Below are 22,717 nucleotides of genomic sequence, written 5' to 3' on the forward strand. Positions count from 1 at the left end.
ATACTATAGCTTTCATACTAAGTGATGCATGATATACCAGTATTGTACTGCAATTGTGCAGTCAAGATACTGACTACAAAAGAAGTTAGAGAAGGTAGAGATTGGTGTGGGAAAACTTTCTGTAGAAGAAGAAATTTGAATTGGATTTTGAAAGATTATGAGTAAGAAAAGATACACAAATTTTTGTCAAAGCTAAGAGTATGAGTTTCCTTCATGTGAATGAATGCAGCATGCATGGGAAGTGAAGGAAAATGGTGGAGTACTAATGCTGGGATAATAGGTACAATGGGGCTTAACTGTGGAGAACCTTTAGTGCTTTCATGCCAGGCATTTTTTAGATTCATTGCTTGGGGTTGAAGGGTTGTAGTTCTTGAGCAAGAAATAGGATTGAAGCAGAACTTACGAATTACTAAATATGTAGATTGGATTTAACTGCTGGTGACAATGGACAGGAAAGTAAATTAGAAAGCAAGTACAGAAGGAGTGTGAAGTTATAAGACATTGGCCCCACAATACTAATGGGTAGGAAATAAGTAAATGAGATAATCCAGAAGGAAAACAATCAGAAAAAGGATGAAAGAAAAGGTAGAGCTTCAAACTATTAGTGGGGAAGTCCTCATTAATAAAAATGGAGAAGTGGAAGAATTGGTTGGGTACAGAAGGTGATGACCGTGGCCTTAGACTTCCTGAGGTCTGCAGTGGTGGTGAGCCACACTCATGCCAGTGGATCATGGTCATTTGAACTGGAGCTTAGTATAAGAACTGAGGCTAAGATAAAGATTTCGCAAAGCTTCCAAAAGCAAACCATAGAACACCATTCTCTGAGGGAAGAAATACAGGGGAGGAACAGAAGACTAAGAACTAAGTTTTATGATATACCATTAGTAGAGAAAAAGAAGTTAGTAGGTTAAACAGAACAAAGGAATTCAAATGTTGAAATTTCTGGGAGACAGAAGAGGAGAGATTTGGGAGGGAGATTGTCATCAGTGTCAAAAGTGTTTGAAGAGTCAAGGAATGGAAAATTTGAAAAGCATTTGGATTTGGTTTGAAAGATGTTATTAGTGACTTTTGGCATCAATCACATTTTGAATAGAAAATGATAGAAAAAAAGGCAAATAAGAGGAAATAAAGGGTTGGAGGAGATGGATGAAGGATCATAGACTACTCTATAATGCTACTCTAGCATTGAAAGCAATAAGAAGGCCAGCTGCTGTGGCTCACACTTGTAATCCTAGCACTTTGGGAGGTCTAGGTGGGAGGATCGCTTGAGCTCAGGAGTTCGAGACTATCCTGGCTGAGCTACCGAGACCCTGTCTCCATACAAAAAAAATCTTTAATTAGCTGGGCATGGTGGCATGCATTTGTAGTCCCAGCTGCTCAGGAGGCTGAGGTGGGAGGATTGCTTGGGCCCGGGAATTTGAGGTTGCAGTGAGCTGTGATTACCATCCCTGCACTCCAGCCTAGGTGACAGAGTTGGACCCTGTCTCAAAAAGAGAAGAAAAAGAAGGTGACAGCTATAAGGGATAGAGGGTCTAATAACGTGAGTGTTTTATTTTTTGGCTGGGGCAGGGGGTGATTTAGGCTTAGTTTTTTCCCCTCCTAAGCATATGAAGAAAAACCAGTAGAAAGAGTGATGTACATGTTTGTGGACGAATAAGTTAGAAACAGGTTTCCTGTAGAATGGGCCAGGATTACTACAGTTGCAAGTGTCTAATTTGCTTCCCCTATCTCAAAATTTTGAATTAAGAAATCATGGAGATAAAGTAATTTTTCTGAGAAAAGAGGTTAAGGACGGCCATCTAATCCAAACATTAGGCCATTTTTTTTTCCTTGATTGAAGTTACATTGCTAGTTACTGGCATAGTAAAGGATGACCATATTTTTCTACTGAACATCTGCTAATTTTAAGCACTACGTTGGGTCTTTGAGCCCTTTGTAAACTAAACTAGCCCACTACCCTTCTCTATATGGTAACAACTATATGATATTGACTTTAAAAGTACATACTATAGCTCTAGATTCTTATGATGGTAAATATTTAACTTGGAATTAGAAATTGTATAAAATACATATTTCTCTGTTCTTTGTCAATAACTTCTCTATTAAATAGACATAATAGAGAGTAGCATGTGCTGAAGTCAGCACAGTGCTGTAATCAGCAATTAATAACATGCTAATGTTTCTCATATTCATAAATACAGATTATTTTTACTATGGATCATTCAGGTGTGATAATGTTAATGTATTATGACAATGACTTCTAAAATCAGTTTATTTTTCCTTACAGTGATGGCATTATTAGAGTGTTTACGGAATCAGAAGATCGAACAGCAAGTGCTGAAGAAATCAAGGCTTTTGAAAAAGAACTGTCTCACGCAACCATTGATTCTAAAACTGGCGATTTAGGGGACATCAATGCTGAGCAGCTTCCTGGGAGGGAACATCTTAATGAACCTGGTAAGTATTTTATTGTACCTAGTAGAAAAATTCACCATATTTGGCTTTTGGAACAATTAAGAGAAGAAAAATAAATGTTGTTTTGCTTGTGTTTTAGTGTTACTCATTGCTAGATGCTGATTTTTGAGGATTTTTACTATTGCATATAATCACTATGAGAAACCATGTTCTTGCCTCTGTCTCACAGAAGACTTTGAATTAAGCTTCTCATAAACAGGAATTAAAAAATAAATCTCCCAACACTTAGATCATTTACGGTAGACACTCAAAAGGCACTCATTTAATACTTTTAGGTTGATTGGATTCTCTGAGAGGGGTTACAAACTGAATATTAAAATAAGTTTAAATACAAAATAAGCAGGTGTGATGGCATGCGCTTGTAGTCCCAGCTACTCAGGAGGCTGAGGTGGGAGGATGGTTTGAGCCCAGAAGGTTGAGGCTGCGGTGAGCCGAGACTACACTGTTGCACTCCATCCCGGGTGACAGAGTGTGACTCTGTCTCAAAAAAAAAAAAAATGAGTTTAAATCAAGCATTGTCTGTGTAATGAGTTGGGAGTCATTTGAGTTTAAAATCAGAAGACCATAGTCATCTCAAATGAAATCTTGGGTTGGATGTATCTCTTGACTGCATTATTATACCAGTGCTTCTCAAAGCTTGATTCATGGACCTCTGGGGATTCTGAGATCCTTTCAGGATGTCCATGAGGCCAAAACTAATTTTTGTAATACTAGATATTATTTGAATTTTGTACATTGTATTAATGTTTGCACTTATGGTGCAAAAACAATGGTGGGTAAAACCCCTGGTTCACTAGTATGTAAATCAAGCCAGGGGCTTTAAACCATTCTGATAAGTTACTATGTTCTACTTGCATGCAGTTGTGGTTTTTAAAAAAAAAAACAGTGAAAACAAAAAAAAAAAACAGTTTGCCATTAAGCATGTCCTTGATGAGGTATTAATATTAAGAATTACCAGTTTTATTACATTTTGACACATCTTTTTAAATATTCCGGGTGAGAAAACCTAAAGTAGACATAAAGTAAATCAAAATACTGTGGTGTCTCAAAGAAAAGAACATGTGCAGTCATTTGAGTTGCAGGCTAAACTACCAGTTTTTTCATGGAGTGCTATTTTTATTTGAAAGAATGACTACGGTTATTCAGGCTTTGGTATTTGGCAGACGTTTTTTGAAAATGAACAAATTGAGCATGTTCCGTCAAGGAAAATAACTGACAATATATGTTGCCAAAGATAAAATTCAAGCGTTTGAGTGAAAATTGAAATGTAGGAAAAATGTATCTCCACCAGGAACTTAGTAGCTTCCCATTTGTATTGATACTAGTGGTAATAATATTAACAAATGTCATTTTTTAATATTGAATAATAAACTGTATGAATATGCAGAAGATCTGCATAAGTCATTGAACCATTATTTTCCATATGACTAGTATCTGATACCATCTCAGACATGGGTAAAAGATCCATTCAAAGTACAAGATAGACCAGTGGATTTTAGTATAATAGAGCATGAAAAATTCATTGATGTGGTTTCAGATTGTACACTGTAGCCTTTAAAAAATTAGTATTTCTGGCCTATCCACATTTTCTGAAAAGACTCGTCTTCTCTTTTTCAACTACCTACGTGTGTTAGGCTGGATTTTCTTTTTGTAGTCAACCAAAATAACAAATTGAAACAGATTAAGATGGGGTAAGAGGGGAGATTAAAGTATGATGGACTAGGCCAGAACTGGCATATATCATATCCACCCAGATTCCACTGACCATTACTCAGTAATGTGACATCATGTGACTGCCCAGTGCAAGGGGGTTAGATAATGTAGTCTCTGGCTAGACAACTACAGCTGTATCTAATGGAAGAAGAGCATGATTCTTCGTAGGGTGGATAGCTGTCTCCGCCACTGAAGGCCTTGTTGAGAAGGTGACATTTGTGTAAAGTTGTTAAAGAGGGAAAGGAGCAAATACTGCCAATATCTGTGTGAAGAGTATCATAGGCAGAATAAACAGCTAATGCAAAGGCTCTGTGGCTGAAGTTGGGAGATGAGGGGACGGGGGAATAGTAGAAAGTAAGGTCATGTAGGATAGTGGGGACAATTTATATTTGGTCTTGTACACTACTCGAGAGTTTAGGCTTTTACCAAGTGAGATGAGAAGCATTGATGGGTTTCAAGCAGAAGAGTGTCTGTCAGGACCTACTTAAACTTTTGAAAAAATTCCTGAGGTTGCTGGGTGGAATATACACTGTCGGGGGCCAAGAGCACAGGAAAGAGGCCGTTGAATCAACCCAACTGAGAAATGATGGTGGCTTGGACCAAGGGACGATGATGGAGATATTAAGGAGACAGTTTTCTAGATATATTTTAAAGAATGAGCTGATAGAAGTAGCTGAAGGGGGTGCTGAGAAGTAGCTGAAGGAGCGATGGAGTTGAGAGAAAGGTATCAGACTTTTCTACTTTTCGGTTTGAGCCACTGGATTAATGGAGAGCCATTTACGGAATGAAATGTGTTAGGAAGATATATTCACTAATAAAACTTGTTTTATTTTTGATGGGCCAGTTGCTTACTAGTAGAATCACGTTTTGTTAACCTTCCTTTGATTAATAATGTTTCCTTTTAGCTGTTATTTTCTTTTGACCACATTTTTAAATCTTTTATTTGATACAATTTTATTTTGAAACAAAATCCATATTCTCTTATGTGTAAATTTTAATGTTAAGAATTTTCTATCTAAATGTTTTTCAACTTTACACTGCCATTCTACCTTTGATTCTTAAAATTTTTATTTTAAGGTACTAGAGAAGGACAGACTCGTCTAATCAGAGATGGGGAGAAAGTCGAAGCCTATCAGTGGAGTGTTAGTGAAGGGAGGTGGATAAAAATTGGTGATGTTGTTGGCTCATCTGGTGCTAATCAGCAAACATCTGGAAAAGTTTTATATGAAGGGAAAGTATGTCGACCTCTACTTTCTAATTACTATTGTCTTAAATATTAGGCAAATTAAAGGTTTCCTTTGACCCATGGTGATAAAATTTTCTTTGTTTTGACATTTAAAAATCCATTACTGTGGGAAACTAATCTTTTTTTTCCCTGTCTTGAAATAGATATTTTAAAAGTATCTTTCCATGTAGTGAGAGCTGCATTTGAGAGACAAATTAGCAATTGTCTGTCACGTAGTAGTTTCTATACAAAAGCTGTTCCCAGCCATTTTGGATTGGGAGCTTCTGTGCCACCTTTCTTCTAATGCCTCATGCCTGGCTATATTTAACTTGACAAGACATGAGAGACCCTGCAGGGCAGTGCTTAAACTGCCAGCATGTTTTGGTGAGTAGGGCACAGTAACAGCTGATAATTTTGACTTTGATATCAACCAGTTGGAAACTCTTCTTTGGCTCTAGTATTAATATGTAGTTATAATCCATCCTTCATCCTCACCCCCATCCCCTAATGAAATACTAATATTGCATCGCATGCAGATGGGGGCTGTTAATCTTTATCTGCCAAAAAGGAAGATTTTAGCACTGCACTTTGGAAAAAGTTTAAGTACTGTAATTATTAAAGAACACATCTGTGTTATGTTGTATATGTCATTAATATATGTGAACAGATAAATTAATAAGCATGTATCTCCTTTTTATATTCCTACTTTAGGAATTTGATTATGTTTTCTCAATTGATGTCAATGAAGGTGGACCATCGTATAAATTGCCATATAATACCAGTGATGACCCTTGGTTAACTGCATACAACTTCTTACAGAAGAATGATTTGAATCCTATGTTTCTGGATCAAGTAGCCAAATTTATTATTGATAACACAAAAGGTCAAATGTTGGGACTTGGGAATCCCAGCTTTTCAGATCCATTTACAGGTAAGTTAGTGTTTATATTGAGTCTTACGTAGTTCCATTAGTGTAGATTGATTTTTTTGATGTTTTCAAACAGTCATGTGATTAGCTTTTTCAATAAATACCAATATCTACAGCAGGGTTTTGCTTCACATTCATATGTTTAAGCCTGAAATTATGTAGTAATTCTGTATTTTACAGAAATAATAGTAAATTGTTGTCTTTCAAAAATACAATCACACTATAATGGAATTTCAGTTATTTGAAACAAAAATAAACTTGTAAGTTCTTTTATATAGTGTTTCTTTTAAAAAATTATATTTTGGCAAAATTTAGTAAATCTTTTTTCACATGAGGCTAAATTGGTCAGTCATGCATCAAATCTAAAAGTGAACCCTATGGGTAGTTTTAGTTTATATGTGATGTGTATTCTACACGTTCATTTTAAGTTAATTGTTTGTAACATCATATGCAATATCTCAGATGTTATAAATGCAGTTAGGTGCTCATACCAGTCTGTAAGTTGTAATCCTGGTGGTACTAGTCCAAATTCTGGCTCCTAGGAAGTGGAATCTAATCCTAGTAATATTAACTTGAGTTCTGGAGACTGGTGTAGGAGGAAATAAAATGCCTCCTCTAAATAACATTTTGAGATAGGCACTTTACTGTTAATGTTTTCCTCTCATCATTTCTGACTCAACATTTTTCATGTGCTAGTGCTCTTCCTTGTTTTACGAGGACTTCGTATTATATTCCTGTCTCAAATCCTTATGTAGATCCACCTTTTCTTCCCTGACAGCTGCTCCACATTCCCAAATTGTCTCTTCTCCTTCTACTTCAAAATTTCATTGCCCATTCATATAATAAAACTAATGTTACCTGCATGTTGATTTAAATAGAATTATCAGGCCAGGTGTGGTGGCTGACGCCTGTCATCCCAGCACTTTGGGAGGCCAAGGCGGGCAGATCACAAGGTCAGTAGTTCAAGACCAGTCTGGCCAACATAGTGAAACCCCATCTCTACCAAAAAAAAAAAAAAAAATACAAAAAATTAGCCAGGTGTGATGGATGTGCACCTGTAATCCCAGATCCTTGGGAGACTGAGGCAGGAGAATCACGTGAACCTGGGAGGCAGAGATGGCAGTGAGCCAAGATCGCACCATTGCACTCCAGCCTGGGCGACAGTGCAAGATTCCGTCTGAAAAAAATTAAAAATTAAAAAAAAAAAATTATCAAAGTAACTTACTACTGAATTACAGATGATTTGATCCTCCAAATACTTGCACTTAAAAAGAAAATAATTCTTTAGTATGTGGATATTTTTGTTGTTGGAATTTCAGACTGTAGTTCAAAAGAGTGAACACAGATTGTAGTACTGTGTAAGCTATTTTGCATGTGGGATACAGGAAAGGAATTAAAGCAGCTGACTGTCTGGAAATCTAGGAAGCACTTGGGTTGTTTTGCCCTTCTGAGACTCTTAACTTTTTAAGCATCCTTACTGTGTTGTGTTTTTTTTTTTTTTTTTTTTTTTTTGTGGACAACCTGATTATTTCCCTAGAGGTACTAACAAAACATGGTCATATACGCCACACATTCGTAAATGTATAAATGGAAATCTCTTTCCTTTGTAGTTTTCATCCCCTTTCTAATTCTCTTCTCCAGTAGGTTGTAAGCTTCAGTGGATATAAGCAATTTTGTTCCCTTCTGGATCCCCAGCCCTGAGTTCATTGTTTGACACATGAATTAATGAACCTAGAGCTCTAAAAGATTAACATTTAGTGCCTGTGGTTTTGATAACAACAACAGCAGGAACTCTTGTGAATTTGTATAGGAACAGGGATAGGAATTGATTGTATGTATATATATTTAGGTCAGATATTACCTGCAATTCTCTTTTGATATTTGAATTAAGTTTTAATATTTAAGTGCTGGGGCTAAGGTATAATAAAGCATTAAAGTTAAGAAAACAAAACTTGGAGAATCATTAAAATTTCAATTTTTTCCCAGCTATAAGACTTCTAACTATAGTTTCTGTCATTCTATCATGTGAAAGTTTTGCTCTTCTGTTTTTCTCCAAATGTAGGTTCTTCTAAAACAAGCATTGTGCTGTTTGAAAAATTCAGAACTTTGGTGCACTTCTGCCTTTTCTTTGTTTTGCATGCACAGGTGGTGGTCGGTATGTTCCGGGCTCTTCGGGATCTTCTAACACACTACCCACAGCAGATCCTTTTACAGGTGGGATGTAGTTTTGATTCATATATCTTTCTTCACTAAATGTATAGCATCTTGCATTACATGGCTTTACACCTTGGAGATGTCATTCAGTAACTGATAATTCCCTTATCTGCATTTCCAATTTTGATGGATCTCCTTTTCTTTAACTTCTGATTTTTGCTTTTTCCCGGAGTAGTTGTGTAGATTCCCTCATGACTTTTAAATAGCATATTATTAGAATTCATTGTTTTCTCCAGGGGTCCTTCCCACCAGGAGAGCAGTGTAGTTAAGAACATAGGTTTTAGAGTCAGACAAACCTTGGTTCAAAATTGGGCTCTACCACTTACTTGCTATGAGAAGTTGGCAAGTTACCTAACCTGTCTGAGCCTATTTTTTTTATCTGTGAAATTAGATAATAGGGGAACCCACCAACCAAGACACAGCATGAGTGCTATCACTGGCGAGATGCTACCAATCACGAGCAGAGAAGGAGCCATGTGAGTCCCTGATATTGGATGGAGCAGTACAATCAAGAAGTCTCCCCAGGCATATTTTGACTTAACATGGAAGGAGACATTCCACCCAGCTACCCAGGAATAGTCTTCCTAATCTAAGTTATTAATGTCCTTCTTGAAGCCCTTGAAGTGTTGGTGTATCTCTTCAAAATGAATTTATTTACCAAGGTATGCATGCCTCAGCGTCAACACTACTGGAAAAAGTGCCAGAGTTGGACTTTAAGGCAGCTGAAGAAGTCTCTATTTTCAGAATGGCTTTTGATATCTTGTATAATGCTGTTGTTGGATCTTCAGACAGAGTTCCTCGACAGTATACTCAGTTTGGGAAGAGATCATAGCCTTTAGGTATCCACTAGCCTTGCAGATTAGTACTGTGAGCTATAAAAATGACAACCTACAGTCCTCTCTAAGTCATAGAGATTGGACAAACATACGTTAGGTCAGTGTCATGAGGTTGTAGATTGCTGTCAGTGAGCTTCCTTTTTCCTGTGAATGTATTGGTGGCCCAGATGCAAATGGTTATACCATGTGCATTGATAACTAGCAAATGAAAATAATTAACTGTCACACTAAATGGCTGTGATGGCACAGTGGCTGTTAAGGAAGTCTTTGATAACATAATGTGATTTCAAATGGTAGTAAGGATCTGAAGAGTAGATAAGATGGCTTTCTCTTTATCAGCAGTTCAGAAACAGTGATGCCCTGAAACTTAATACCGAGTGAGAATCCAAATCACTTTGGCGGCTTTTTTTCTGGAACAGAAAGAACATATCAAGCTTCAACTAATACCAGCAAAATCAAGAAAACTCCTGGGGCCATTATAACCAGAGCATATCTCACTGTTCCATAATGTCAGTAACTCAGAAGATGCAGTGGTTATGTAGATATGCAAGATAGCATAAACAATGTCCAAGAGAATTAGGGTATCAGGATAATTGAATACATTTTTGTATAAATATATAACAGCATCTACCATATTGAGGTATGAAAATAAAATAGCATAATATGTGTAAGTGTAAAGCAAAATGCCTGGAGTATATTTAAGCCACGGTATGTATTAGTTATTGTTGATGATGATGTTTTCCCAACTTTGTCAGTGGCACTGGGGCCAAAAGATTTCCCTATCTAGCTACAACTTAAAGTCAGTCTTAATTCTTCTTTCTTTTCCTTACTAATTTATGCAGTCCTTAAACTGCTAATGTTTATTAGAATGATCTGGGAAGCTTGTTTAAATTACTTATCCCAGGGTTCTATGGCCAAGAGATTCTGATTCACTAGATTAGTGAGGAGGTTAAAACTAAAATTATTCATGCTCTCATCTCTCACCCAAGGATTCTAATTAAATAAAATGATCTTGGTGGTAGTTTGATCTTAGATTTTTTTTTTTTTTTTTTTTTAGTCAGAGTTTTGCTCTTCTTGCCCAGGCTGGAGTGCAATGGTGCGGTCTCAGCTCACCACAACCTCTGCCTCCCATGCTCAAGCAATTCTCCTGCCTCTGCCTCTGCCTCCCGAGTAGCCAGGATTACAGGCATGCGCCACCACACCCAGCTAATTTTGTATTTTTAGTAGAGACAGGGTTTCTCCATGTTGGTCAGTCTGGTCTCGAACTCCCGACCTCAGGTGATCCACCCACCTCAGCCTCCCAAAGTGCTGGGTTTACAGGCGTGAGCCACCACGCCCAGCGATCTTATTTTTTAAAGTTCCCCAAGTGTTTCTAAAGTGGAGCCAGTTTGGAGTAACCCGAGGTTATGGGTGAACTCTGGGAATCTGTGTATTGAATCTGTGATTCACTCAGGTGGTCAGAAAACCATATTTAGAAAAGTGTGAGAGTGTACTTTACCTCTTAACAGCTTAATGCCTTGGGCAAGTTATTCAGCCTTCTGCTTCTAAAATATTGTGAATTATAATGGTATCTATATAATAATTTAATGAATATATGCATAGAAGATTAGCTGGCATATGGTTAAATTTCAACAAATCCATTTATTCTGTGTTTCTCATTATTTTAATTAATCTTACTTTTTTTTTTTGGTTTTGCTTTTTTAATTTTGTTTGGCATTGCTGTATGTTTTGCACCGGTTATAACAACTCCTAGAGTATAAATTGAGAGAGGCTAGAACAGTAGCTCATTTTTCTTCTTCCCATAAAGGCTGATCCAGTATTCTCCATATCTCCAAATCCTGCTGATTCTCTCTCTATACTTAACTTTTAAGTTTCCTTCTTTCTATTTTCAATAAGACAGCCACAAGTATTATCTATAATAAAATGTGACTGGGCTGTTGTCATAGTATCTCTAACTCTTACCTGAGTCTTCTCCAATTGTCTTATGTGCTAGTTAGTCCCACCCCTTTACTTCAATAGAATAGTGTCCACATTTTATTCTGGAAACTTTTATTTCTCTCCAATCCACTTATATTTTTGTAATTTACTAAACTTCTACAATTATATAAGGCATGTAATGTTTACTTTGTAGCTAACACTTATGACATGCTCAGGCACTGTTCTAAGCATTTTTCTGTATTAAATTTGTGGCATATTTATTATGTATATAATGACGCCATTGTGAAGTGTGCTTAGTAATGGAAATAAGCGAAGGAGCAGTTTGAACTTTATAATTTACAGTCACCTTTGCTTACTAGGAGTATTATTGTATTGTAGGTGCTGGTCGTTATGTACCAGGTTCTGCAAGTATGGAAACTACCATGGCTGGAGTTGATCCATTTACAGGTATATACTTTTTATTTCTTTTTCTTTTTTTAGATTTTAAAAATTCGTTGGAACTTTTATTTAATGAAAAGAGTAAGAAAATTTGTGTCATTTTCTTGCTTGAGAACTTCTTATATAGTAAATCGAGACCAAACTTGTCTGGCTTTTTGAGTTTTCTCAGAATTGTCTGATTACTACATTTTAGAATCATGTGGGGAGCTTTACAAACATACTTCAGCCTTATCCCCAGAGATGCTTACTTGGTCTAATTCTGCTCTGAGTTGGGGACTTGGCAAAGGGTAGTTTTATAATCTTCCAATGTGATTCTAATATGCATCTAGGATCAGAAACTACTGTTTTACTGTAGTAAATCTGCTTTCCTCACTACTCTTACAAAGTCTGTGTTTATTCTCATCTCTTCATTCTTACTTAACGTGTTGAGAATGTTATTCACTGGATTATACATTGTTCTCTTTAAGAAGACTCAGGAAAGAATTCGCTTCTGTGATTTATGCCTGGAATAGCTATAGTTCTTCTGAGCAACTAATTTTTTTTAATCCTTAGTTACCTAGTCTACAGTCTGACATACCTCACTTGTTCATTGAATATGTACTGGCATGTTTTCCTCTGTATTGGCTGCCATTAAAACACAGAGCTAAATTTGTGGTTCATCTCTTTCAAGTTTGACAGATATCTTGGCATATATTTTTTTCTACTTAATTTTTATGTTCCTTGTAATTTATATGAGAGAAATTGAGTAACATAAATGTTATTCAGCATTAAAATAAACACCCATAAAGCTACCACTCAATAACTAACCTAGCGTGCATTTTTATTTTTTATTACTTTTGAGATGGAATCTTGTTTTGTTGCCTGGGCTGGGCTCAAACTCCTGGGCTCACATGATCCTCCCACCTCAGCCTCCTGAGTAGTTGGGTTTACATGCGCACACTACCATGTCCATCACTTGGCATGTGATTTTGTAAGCTATTTTTAATTGCAAAAGTAACATTGGTTAGCAATACTGAAGTATAACATAGTACCTGTAATTAAGATTATGGATTCTGGAGTGAGAATCTAAATTCAAATCTCAGCTCTACTACTTTTTATCTGCTTGACCTTGAACAATTTATTTGATGTGTCTGTGCTTTTGTTTTTCTCATTTGCAAAGTTGAGGTCATATCTACTTCCTAGAATTAAGAGCTTAAAATTATAAAATTTATGTAAATAACTTTTTACCAAATTAATGCTTAGTAATTCTTAGCTGTACTTGTTAACAAAGGTTAACAGTGCTCCCTCCCATTTTCCAGAAGTTAGTTTTTAACAGTATGGTGTGTATATTGGAGCTTTATATACCTTAGTATAAGCTAATGTCACCTCTCGCCTGGAATAATGAAATAACTTCCAAATTGGTCTCTCCATGATCCATATTGCAGACAGTGATCTTTTTATTGTTTACTCTGTTTATGCACCTCCCTTGATTAAAAAACTCTTCATTGGCTTCCCAGTGAATATTTTTCTTTTGCCTTGCCCCACATTCCTCACTGCCTTTCTTCTGTCCAGCCATACTGGCCAGTGTCAGTTTCTTGAGCATGTAATACTGTTTTCTACCTCCAGAGTTTTGAATTCACTGTTTTCTTTTGGCATACTTATGCATTGCCCTTTGCCTTGTCATTTAGACCACAAATTATTGGCTGTTTTTCTGCCTTTTCTTTTTTATTTAATTTTGTAATACAGTATTTATTAGATAAGCTCAGTGAAACTTTTCTGAACACCCACATATGTCCTTGCTAGATCGCCTACTCTTATCTTGCATTGCATCCTGTACTTTTCCATCAGGGAACTTTTCATTATACTTATTTGGATGATATTTGATTAATATTTGCATTCTTAACACAACTACTAGACTGTACTGACCAAGAATGCAGGCAATGTGTGTATAGCTTATTTTTATGTCAAGAAAAATTTATTGTTTATAAACAATTTTATACACCAATCTCACTGTTTCATCTTTATCTACCTTCATCCCTTTCTATTCCTAATGTACTCAGAATATTAAGATAAATCTTTTATTCATATTTTTGCACAATATCTTAACTGTACATTTGAACAAAATAGGGTTTAAATTGATTAAGATTTGAAATGTGAGATGTAAATTAGATTTAAATTATACTTTAGTTGAAGGTCACTTTATTTATTGAATATTGCTGAATTTTCATCATGTGCCAGTTTGTTCATGATCAGATACTGAGTTTCTGTTAATATAATAGAGACTTAAGATGTAAAAAATATATATATAAAAGACTAGGACTCAGATGGGCCTAGTGGCTGACGCCTGTAATTCCAGCACTTTGAGAGGCCAAGGTGAGCGGATCACCTGAGGTCAGGAGTTCGAGACCAGCCTGGCCAACTTGGTGAAACCCCTTCTGTACTGAAACAATGCAAAAATTAGGCTGGGCACGGTGGCTTATGCCTGTAATCCCAGCACTTTGGGAGGCCGAGGCAGGTGGATGACAAGGTCAGGAGTTCGAAACCAGCCTGGCCAATGTGGTGAAACCCTGTCTCTACTAAAAATACAAAAATTAGCCCGGCGTGGTGGCACATGCCTGTAATCCCAACTATTCTGGAGGCTGAGGCAGGAGAATTGCTTGAACCCAGGAGGCGGACGTTGCAGTGAGCTGAGATTACGCCATCCAGCCTGGGCAACAGAGCGAGACTGTCTCAGAAAAAAAAAAAAAGAGCTAGGACTCCTCAGCAAACCACCATGGCACACATTTACCTATGTAACAAACTTGCACATCCTGCACATGTACCCTGGAACTTAATAAAATACTTAAAAAAAAAAAAAAAGGTCTAGGACTCCTGTCCTTCAGGGATTTACAACTTGGGGATTTATAAAGATGATGCAGAAAAAGATTAGAGAAAATGATAATGCCTACTACATCATTTGGAATAAGCAGCAAAAGACATATAAAAAGGGAGAGATCAGCATGCCTTAGAGAAGATGAAAATGGAAAGTTTCATATAATTATATGGTATTCTTTGGCTTTTTTTAAATTTATAATTTAGATTTAATCTTAGGCCAGGCTCAGTGGCTCAAACCTGTAATCCCAGCACTTTCAGAGGCTGAGGTGGGAGGATTGCTTGAGTCCAGGAGGTCGAGGCTGTAGTGAGCTGTGATTGCACCACTGCACTCTGTCTCAGAAAGAAAAAAAAGAAGTAAAAAATGTGAGATGATCTTGTTCTACGTTTAAGCTTCCATTCCCAAAACCAAAAAATATTATATCAATAAATATAAATTATACAAAATATTGTGGATATTTTTCCCCTTGAGGTTCCTTGTTTATTGCATGCACTGAATAGTTGCATATCTCAATAATTATGAAAACTAAGTCATATAGTTAGAAAAATCTCATTTTTGATCACTCCTTGTGATTATCATCATCTTCTATTCTTTAAATAGGGACTAGTGCCTACCGATCAGCTGCATCTAAAACAATGAATATTTATTTCCCTAAAAAAGAGGCTGTCACATTTGACCAAGCAAACCCTACACAAATATTAGGTAAGTCTCTTTAATTAATTTTTTCGTATATTCATAGACTGTTTGAGGATGTCATCAAGGTTGTTTCTCTTACCAACATGTGTCAGGAACTGGGTACTTAATATAAATAGATACTTCTATTGCGGTATTAAACAACAGTGTCCACCACAAATATACAATCTGGTAAAGGATCCATAATACTTTCTAAGAAGTCTTACACAAACATAAAGTAAGTAATTTATGATAACTGTAATAAAAAAAATTAAAGGTGGAAAATGTAAATTCTACCCACCGAAGCTCTTAATGTTTTAAAAAAAAAATCAATGAATATGAATGAGTAAAGCATTTGAAAAATTAAGATCTTGTCTTTAAAAAATTAGTGGCCCTCAGAAATAATACAAGTTCATTTTAAATTGCCCATTAGAAATGCATCTGCTGGCCTGGTACAGTGACTCATGCCTGTAATCCCAGCACTTTGGGAGGCCAAGGTGGGCGGACTGCCTGAGGTCAGGAGTTCGAGACTAGCCTGGCTAACATGGTGAAACCCCATCTCTACTAAAAATACAAAAATTAGCCGGGTGTGGTGGTGGGCGCCTGTAATCCCAGCAACTCTGGAGGCTGAGGCACGAGAATCACTTGAACCTGGGAGGTGGAGGAGTTGCGGTGAGCCCAAGATCGCACCACTGCACTTCAGCCTGGGCAACAGAGCAAGACTCCATCTCAAGGAAAAAAAAAAAAAAGAAATGAATCTGCTTTAGTGACTTTGATTGCTTTTTCTGTTTGTGCTCCTCAAAACAAAATACAGTGTTTTGTTGTTGTTGTTGTTGTCTTGGACTAAAAGTACTGTTAGCTTTGTTTGCCACAAAGATTATGATGAGAATTAATTGGGTTAACATAACATAACATACTTACCAGAGTATAAGGCAGAGTCAGTATTGTAAAAATTTATAAAAATCACTCATTAATATTTTCTTAATTGCTTTATTTTGAATAATGTAGTATATGCACACTTTTAGATTTTAAAAAAAAAACTTGTGAAAATCTAACAGGTATCTTGATTTTTGCATTCCTTAATAAACTTGATTTTTATTTATTAGAGTTAAAGTTGTTAATACCTGAGATTAGTGAAACGGGCCCTAGTTTCCATTTATAATTGATTTCAACGGTGTAAATTTGGATAATTTTCCTTATTATCGGAATTTGGACTTTTTTATTCTTGAGATAAAGATTTTTAAGGAAACACAGTAACTCAAAGTCATGATAAAAAGGATACTGATCTAAAGATACATGTGAAGGATTTGAAGGAAATTGTTTCATGAAATGTGAACATGGGAAGAAAGGGCAGTATGTCCATTAAATAAATTTTTAAAATAATGTGACATCAAATATGCATATGGAACTAAGTCATAAATTAAATGTTATCAGTAGGTGTTTAACTCTTTGACTATTTCATTGACAACTGTAGAAATTGACATAAATTGGCTAAAAAGTTGTCATAAATTTTCTCATGGAGAAACTAGGTTATTGACTTACACTTGAACATATATTGCACATGATGTTGCTTTGAAAGTCATCCAAAATGGAGGCTGGACGTGGTGGCTCATGCCTGTAATCCCAGCACTTTGGGAGTTCAAGGCAGGCGGGTCACTTGAGGTCAGGAGTTTTTCACCATGTTGGTCAGCCTGGCCAACATGGTGAAACCCCATCTCTACTAAAAATACAAAAATTGGCTGGTGTGGTGGTGCATGCTGGTAGTTCCAGCTACTCGGGAGGCTGAGGCAGGAGAATCGCTTGAAAATCCTGATGGTGGAGGTTGCAGTGAGCCGAGATCATGCTACTGCACTCCAGCCTGGGCAACAGAGTGAGACTCCGTCTCAAAAAAAAATAATAATAATAATAATAAGGCTGGGCGTGGTGGCTCACACATGTAATCACAGCACTTTGGGAGGCTAAGGCGGGTGGACCACGAGGTCAGGAGATCGAGACCATCCTGGCTAATGTGGTGAAACCCCGTCTCTACTAAAAACACAAAAAAATTAGCCAGGCATGGTGGCGGGCGCCTGTAGTCCCAGCTACTGAGGAGGCTGAGGCAGGAGAATTGCTTGAACCCAGGAGGTGAGCTTGCAGTGAGCCAAGATGGCACCACTGCACTCCAGCCTGGGCGACTAAGCAAGACTCCGTCTCAAAAAAAAAAAAAGACAACGCTCATAAGCCTTATCCTTACTTTATGGTGTTTGATAATTGCTGAGTAAAGTCTTAACTCCCCATGGTGTACACTAGAGTACTTTTCTTGAAAGTCTTGGCATTTATATTATCTGGCTAATTACAGTTAGAGAATTTTGAAAGTTTGATTTTGGGTTCTAGGTAAACTGAAGGAACTTAATGGAACTGCACCTGAAGAGAAGAAGTTAACTGAGGATGACTTGATACTTCTTGAGAAGATACTGTCTCTAATATGTAATAGTTCTTCAGAAAAACCCACAGTCCAGCAACTTCAGATTTTATGGAAAGCTATTAACTGTCCTGAAGGTAAATAAACACTCTTCAAAAATGTCACCAGAAAGCAAGAAGTTTTATCTTCATTTCTATCAATATTACTGGTATTTGTGGATTAAATGAAAGTTAACTTGAGTAGTTCTAAATCACTATGGAAAATCTTCACGAAAAGGGTTCACTACACTACTGGAATTGATAATCTTGTTTTCGTTACATGCCTTTTGAGAATCTGAAGGTAACATAATGATCCCCATATACGCAGCAGTTTGTTTTTTTTTGTTGTTGTTGTTTTGTTTTTTTTGTTTTTTGTTTTTGTTTTTGTTTTTGAAACGGAGTCTCGCTCTGTCGCCCAGGCTGGAGTGCAGTGGTGTGATCTCGGCTCACTGCAAGCTCTGCCTCCCGGGTTCACGCCGTTCTCCTGCCTCAGCCTCCTGAGTAGTTGGGACTATAGGCACCCGCCACCATGCCCGGCTAATTTTTTGTATTTTTAGTAGAGATGGGGTTTCACCATGTTAGCCAGGATGGTCTCCATCTCCTGACCTCGTGATCCTCCCGCCTTAGCCTGCCAAAGTGCTGGAATTACAGGCGTGAGCCACCGCGCCAGGCCATGCACCTGTTTGTTTACTGTTTCAGAGCATTTATGGATTCCCGGCCAGGCATCCAAGATACTCTTAGTGACCTGTTAACCCTAGGCTACGAATATTTACTATAAGTTTTTTTTTTTTTTCCAATTATGTCAGTTAAGTCTTTTTTAATTCCCAAAGAGTCCTTGCCCGTTATTTTTTTTATGCCACTGATTTATTGGAGAAAAAGTCTTTTTTTTTTTTTTCTCAATAAAATGTCCCATATTATGGATTTTGCTGATGTGTTCCTCCATCTCTGTATTTATTGCTAGTGGTAAAATTAGATTCTGGTTCAGTAGGGGTTTTTTTTAGGTGAAATCCTTTATAAATGATGATGCATACTAGTTTTATATTATGGAGCACATAATGTTGGATTTCCTCACCTTTAGTGATGCTAAGATTATTTTGTGCATTCATTCAGATGGCATCTACCCAGGCCCTTGATTATAAAGCTCCCACCAACCTATAAGCGTCCTATCACTTGTTAACTGGAATTCTCTTAAGAACTTTCCGGCTGGGCACGGTGGCTCACACCTGTAATCCCAGCACTTTGGGAGGCCAACGTGGGTGGATCACCTGAAGTCAGGAGTTTGAGACCAGCCTGACCAATATGATGAAACCTCGTCTCTACTAAAAATACAAAAATTAGCCGGGCATGGCGACATGCACTTGTAATCCCAGCTACTTGGGAGGCTGAGACAGGAGAATTGCTTGAACCCAGGAGGTGGAGGTTGCAGCAAGCCGAGATCGCGCCATTGCAATCCAGCCTGGGCAACAAGAGTGAAACTCTGTCTCAAAAAAAAAAAAAAGAACGTTTTCCCTGTTTAATTGTTCGGTCTTACAGAATTTTTAAAAGCAAGGTCTGCACCCCATTCTTTCCATTCATTTTTGAATACTCACAGTGTGTAGGCTATTTGATAACCTGAGAGAGTTACCTTATTTTTAAAGCGAATATGATCTTTCAGTAATAAATCTAGTTTATATAAATATGAAAAATTAACAAAAGTTTCAGAAATATATGCATTTTTTTTAAAGCAGACACATGATTTTTCACATTTTCTAAAATGGTTAGTTTTGTAGTGGGAAAATAAAATCCTTAAAAGTCGATAGTCAAAAGAAATTTTCTTTATTTTCATAAGCATTAATGACTTTTTTTTTTTAAATAGATATTGTCTTTCCTGCACTTGACATTCTTCGGTTGTCAATTAAACATCCCAGTGTGAATGAGAACTTCTGCAATGAAAAGGAAGGGGCTCAGTTCAGCAGTCATCTTATCAATCTTCTGAACCCTAAAGGAAAGCCAGCAAACCAGCTGCTTGCTCTCAGGACTTTTTGCAATTGTTTTGTTGGCCAGGCAGGACAAAAACTCATGATGTCCCAGAGGGAATCACTGATGTCCCATGCAATAGAACTGAAATCAGGGAGCAATAAGAACATTCACATTGCTCTGGCTACATTGGCCCTGAACTATTCTGTTTGTTTTCATAAAGACCATAACATTGAAGGGAAAGCTCAATGTTTGTCACTAATTAGCACAATCTTGGAAGTGGTACAAGACCTAGAAGCCACTTTTAGACTTCTTGTGGCTCTTGGAACACTTATCAGTGATGATTCAAATGCTGTACAATTAGCCAAGTCTTTAGGTGTTGATTCTCAAATAAAAAAGTATTCCTCAGTATCAGAACCAGCAAAAGTAAGTGAATGCTGTAGATTTATCCTAAATTTGCTGTAGCAGTGGGGAAGAGGGACGGATATTTTTAATTGATATAGTGTTTTTTTCCTCACATTTGACGTGACTGATAACAGATAATTAAAAAAAGAGAATACGGTGGATTAAGTAAAATTTTACATCTTGTAAAGTGGTGGGGAGGGGAAACAGAAATAAAATTTTTGCACTGCTGGACTGTGAGATTTTCCTGTGTAATTTGGGTAGATTTTCAAGAGTATGAAAACAAATTTAAAAAGAGCTATAATCAGCAACAACACAATGACAATGACATCTTCCCCTTACCTTAGCCACTAAGGAGAAGACAAGGGCTGTTACTCATATAACTTGCTTTTATTACTTAATGTACACCAAACTGTTAATTGTTGTCAATTATCTTTTATTTAACTTCTCCACCTTCATTGCTAGATCCTTTGAACAGCACTGATACATTTCAAGGTCTTGTTTTAGGATAACTACTTTAAAATTTTTAAAATTATATTAAATTTATGAAACATTTATAAATTCATATATTAAAACAATATAAGATAATTTCTTGATTTGTCATTTATAAATCCTAAAGTATGTTTGTTTAATGGCCTATTTTTAGATGAAGAAAAAGCCAGTTGGTAAGCTATGTTAGTCATGTATCAGTTCAGACAGACGAGGTCTCAATTTAACTCCAGGCTTAGATCCAGTTTCTTTTGCCCTTCACTATTTGAGGTAACTTCATTTTTCATTCTAGTTTTGATATTTGGCTGTTTATTTTTATCATTTTCCATTATTTCAAAGGGAATTTGGAACATGTTGAATTTTATCAGGTGATTACATAAGCAAGAGTACATCAAACTGTATTATTAGAAAGTCTAGAACCTGTCATGTGAAATTACTATTTTTGAGCCCTCTATGTGGTCCAGGCAGAATAGTAGACACACTGATATTTAATCCTTAAAACCCCTTTAAATGAGGGCCAGTATTATCTCTGCTTTCAGAAGTAGACATAATATGATGAATCATATAAGAGAAAAAAAAAAAAGTGAAGCCAAGAGGGAGTTAGCTACTTAAAGTACATGCCATGCTATACTTTCTAGAGAGATCACAGATGTGTGTGAACATCCTAGCATTTAACACAAAGAAGGAACCATCACATTAATTACACAATTTACTGTGTCTGAGGTAACCCAATTTCTTGAGAGAAGCGTAACTATTCTATTTTCAAAAGTGGGAAAGATCTTTTCATAAAGACATTGCCAAAAATAGTGAGCAACATTCTCAATACTCATGGTACAAAGAACCATGAATTTCCTGGCTTAATGCCAAATTATAGCCTTAGAAGAATAATTGTTCCCCAAATGGGCAAGAGACGTTCTAATTGTCTAGAGTAATCCAAGTAAGAACTTTTGGAATATCAAAAGGAAATGAGCAAAATGTAAATAGAGGAGATATGTACTTTGCTGAGTATTAAATTGGAACTACCTGGTGTGTACCTGGACTAAATATTCTGCTCACTGGCTCAGTTAGGTACCTATACTTTTCTTTTTTTGATTGGGTTTAGGTGGTTATGTCAAAGTTAAATGGCAGAATTAGGAATTTAACCCAGGTCTGGCTGGTTCCTTTACAATACACTGCTTTCTTGTTACAAGTAAAAATAATTTAATTGCAATATTTAGGAAAAGTAGGTACCTTTGAATAATGATAAGAAACAGTCTTGGTTAAGAATATGAGTTCTCTCTTCAAAATGTAAGGGGCGGCAAAATGTAAACACTGCTTCCTATTACTGTGCAAGTTTTTTTATGTCAACTTCTATTATACTATTTCATGTTTGTTGTGGAGATTACAAAATATAGCTTAGCAAAAGGAAACAATCTCGCTTGAAGGATATGTTAAATAATTTAATGATATTTTAAAGATTTTCTTTTTTAGTTAAACTTTCCTATAATTCTCTTAATGTTTTTTCTGAATACAAAAGTAATAAACATTTACTGAGTAAAACACACACACCCCAAATAAAAATTGCCTGTAAGGCCACTATCTAGAGAAAACTATTCTTAACGTCTTGTGGCATAGTGACTAGGTATGTAAATGTATTTTATTTTATTAAAAAAGCGTATCATACATACTCTTTGATAACCTGGTTTTTAAACTTATATTTGGTACAAAGAGCTCCACATTAATAAATACAATATTCTATCATATGGATATACCCATTTCTTATTAACTGGCACTGTTTCCAATTTTCAGCTATCAAGCAATGGTATGACAAATCTCACAAGAGTCTTACTAGTTCCCTAGGAACATTTTATACATGGAATTGGTAGATCAAGATAGTGTACATTGTTTAGACTATTTACATTGCCATCGCACCTCTAGTGGTACAACTCTTGGAATTAATGTACTTCATATTGCATTTGAAACCCCATTGCCTACAAAAGAGTTAAGTTATTATTGTCTCCATTTCGTAACTATTATCTTCTCTCTGGCATTAGGTTCCTTTAGATGAGTATGTTACTGTTTATATGACTAGCTGAATTTATAACTAAAGAGCAATGCAACGAAATTTATTATCTACCTCATAATCTTCTTTAAGTGATGGA

General features: G+C 36.4%; 1 protein-coding gene across 1 annotated transcript in view; it reads left to right on the top strand.

Moving 5' to 3' along the window:
* Nucleotides 1–20,318, top strand: part of PLAA (phospholipase A2 activating protein) — a 42,192-nt gene extending 21,874 nt beyond the window's left edge. Inside the window, exons 7-14 of the mRNA XM_054502248.2 lie at nt 2,288–2,457; nt 5,266–5,423; nt 6,125–6,344; nt 8,487–8,555; nt 11,708–11,776; nt 15,219–15,320; nt 17,664–17,828; nt 19,585–20,318. Coding sequence (XP_054358223.1) covers nt 2,288–2,457; nt 5,266–5,423; nt 6,125–6,344; nt 8,487–8,555; nt 11,708–11,776; nt 15,219–15,320; nt 17,664–17,828; nt 19,585–20,150 — 1,519 coding nt within the window. The 3' untranslated portion in view covers nt 20,151–20,318. The remainder of the gene's footprint in view (nt 1–2,287; nt 2,458–5,265; nt 5,424–6,124; nt 6,345–8,486; nt 8,556–11,707; nt 11,777–15,218; nt 15,321–17,663; nt 17,829–19,584) is intronic.
* The last annotated feature ends 2,399 nt before the right edge of the window (nt 20,319–22,717 follow it).

The sequence above is a fragment of the Pongo pygmaeus genome, chromosome 13, assembly GCF_028885625.2.
Source record: "Pongo pygmaeus isolate AG05252 chromosome 13, NHGRI_mPonPyg2-v2.0_pri, whole genome shotgun sequence".
Classification (NCBI taxonomy): Eukaryota; Metazoa; Chordata; class Mammalia; order Primates; family Hominidae; genus Pongo; species Pongo pygmaeus.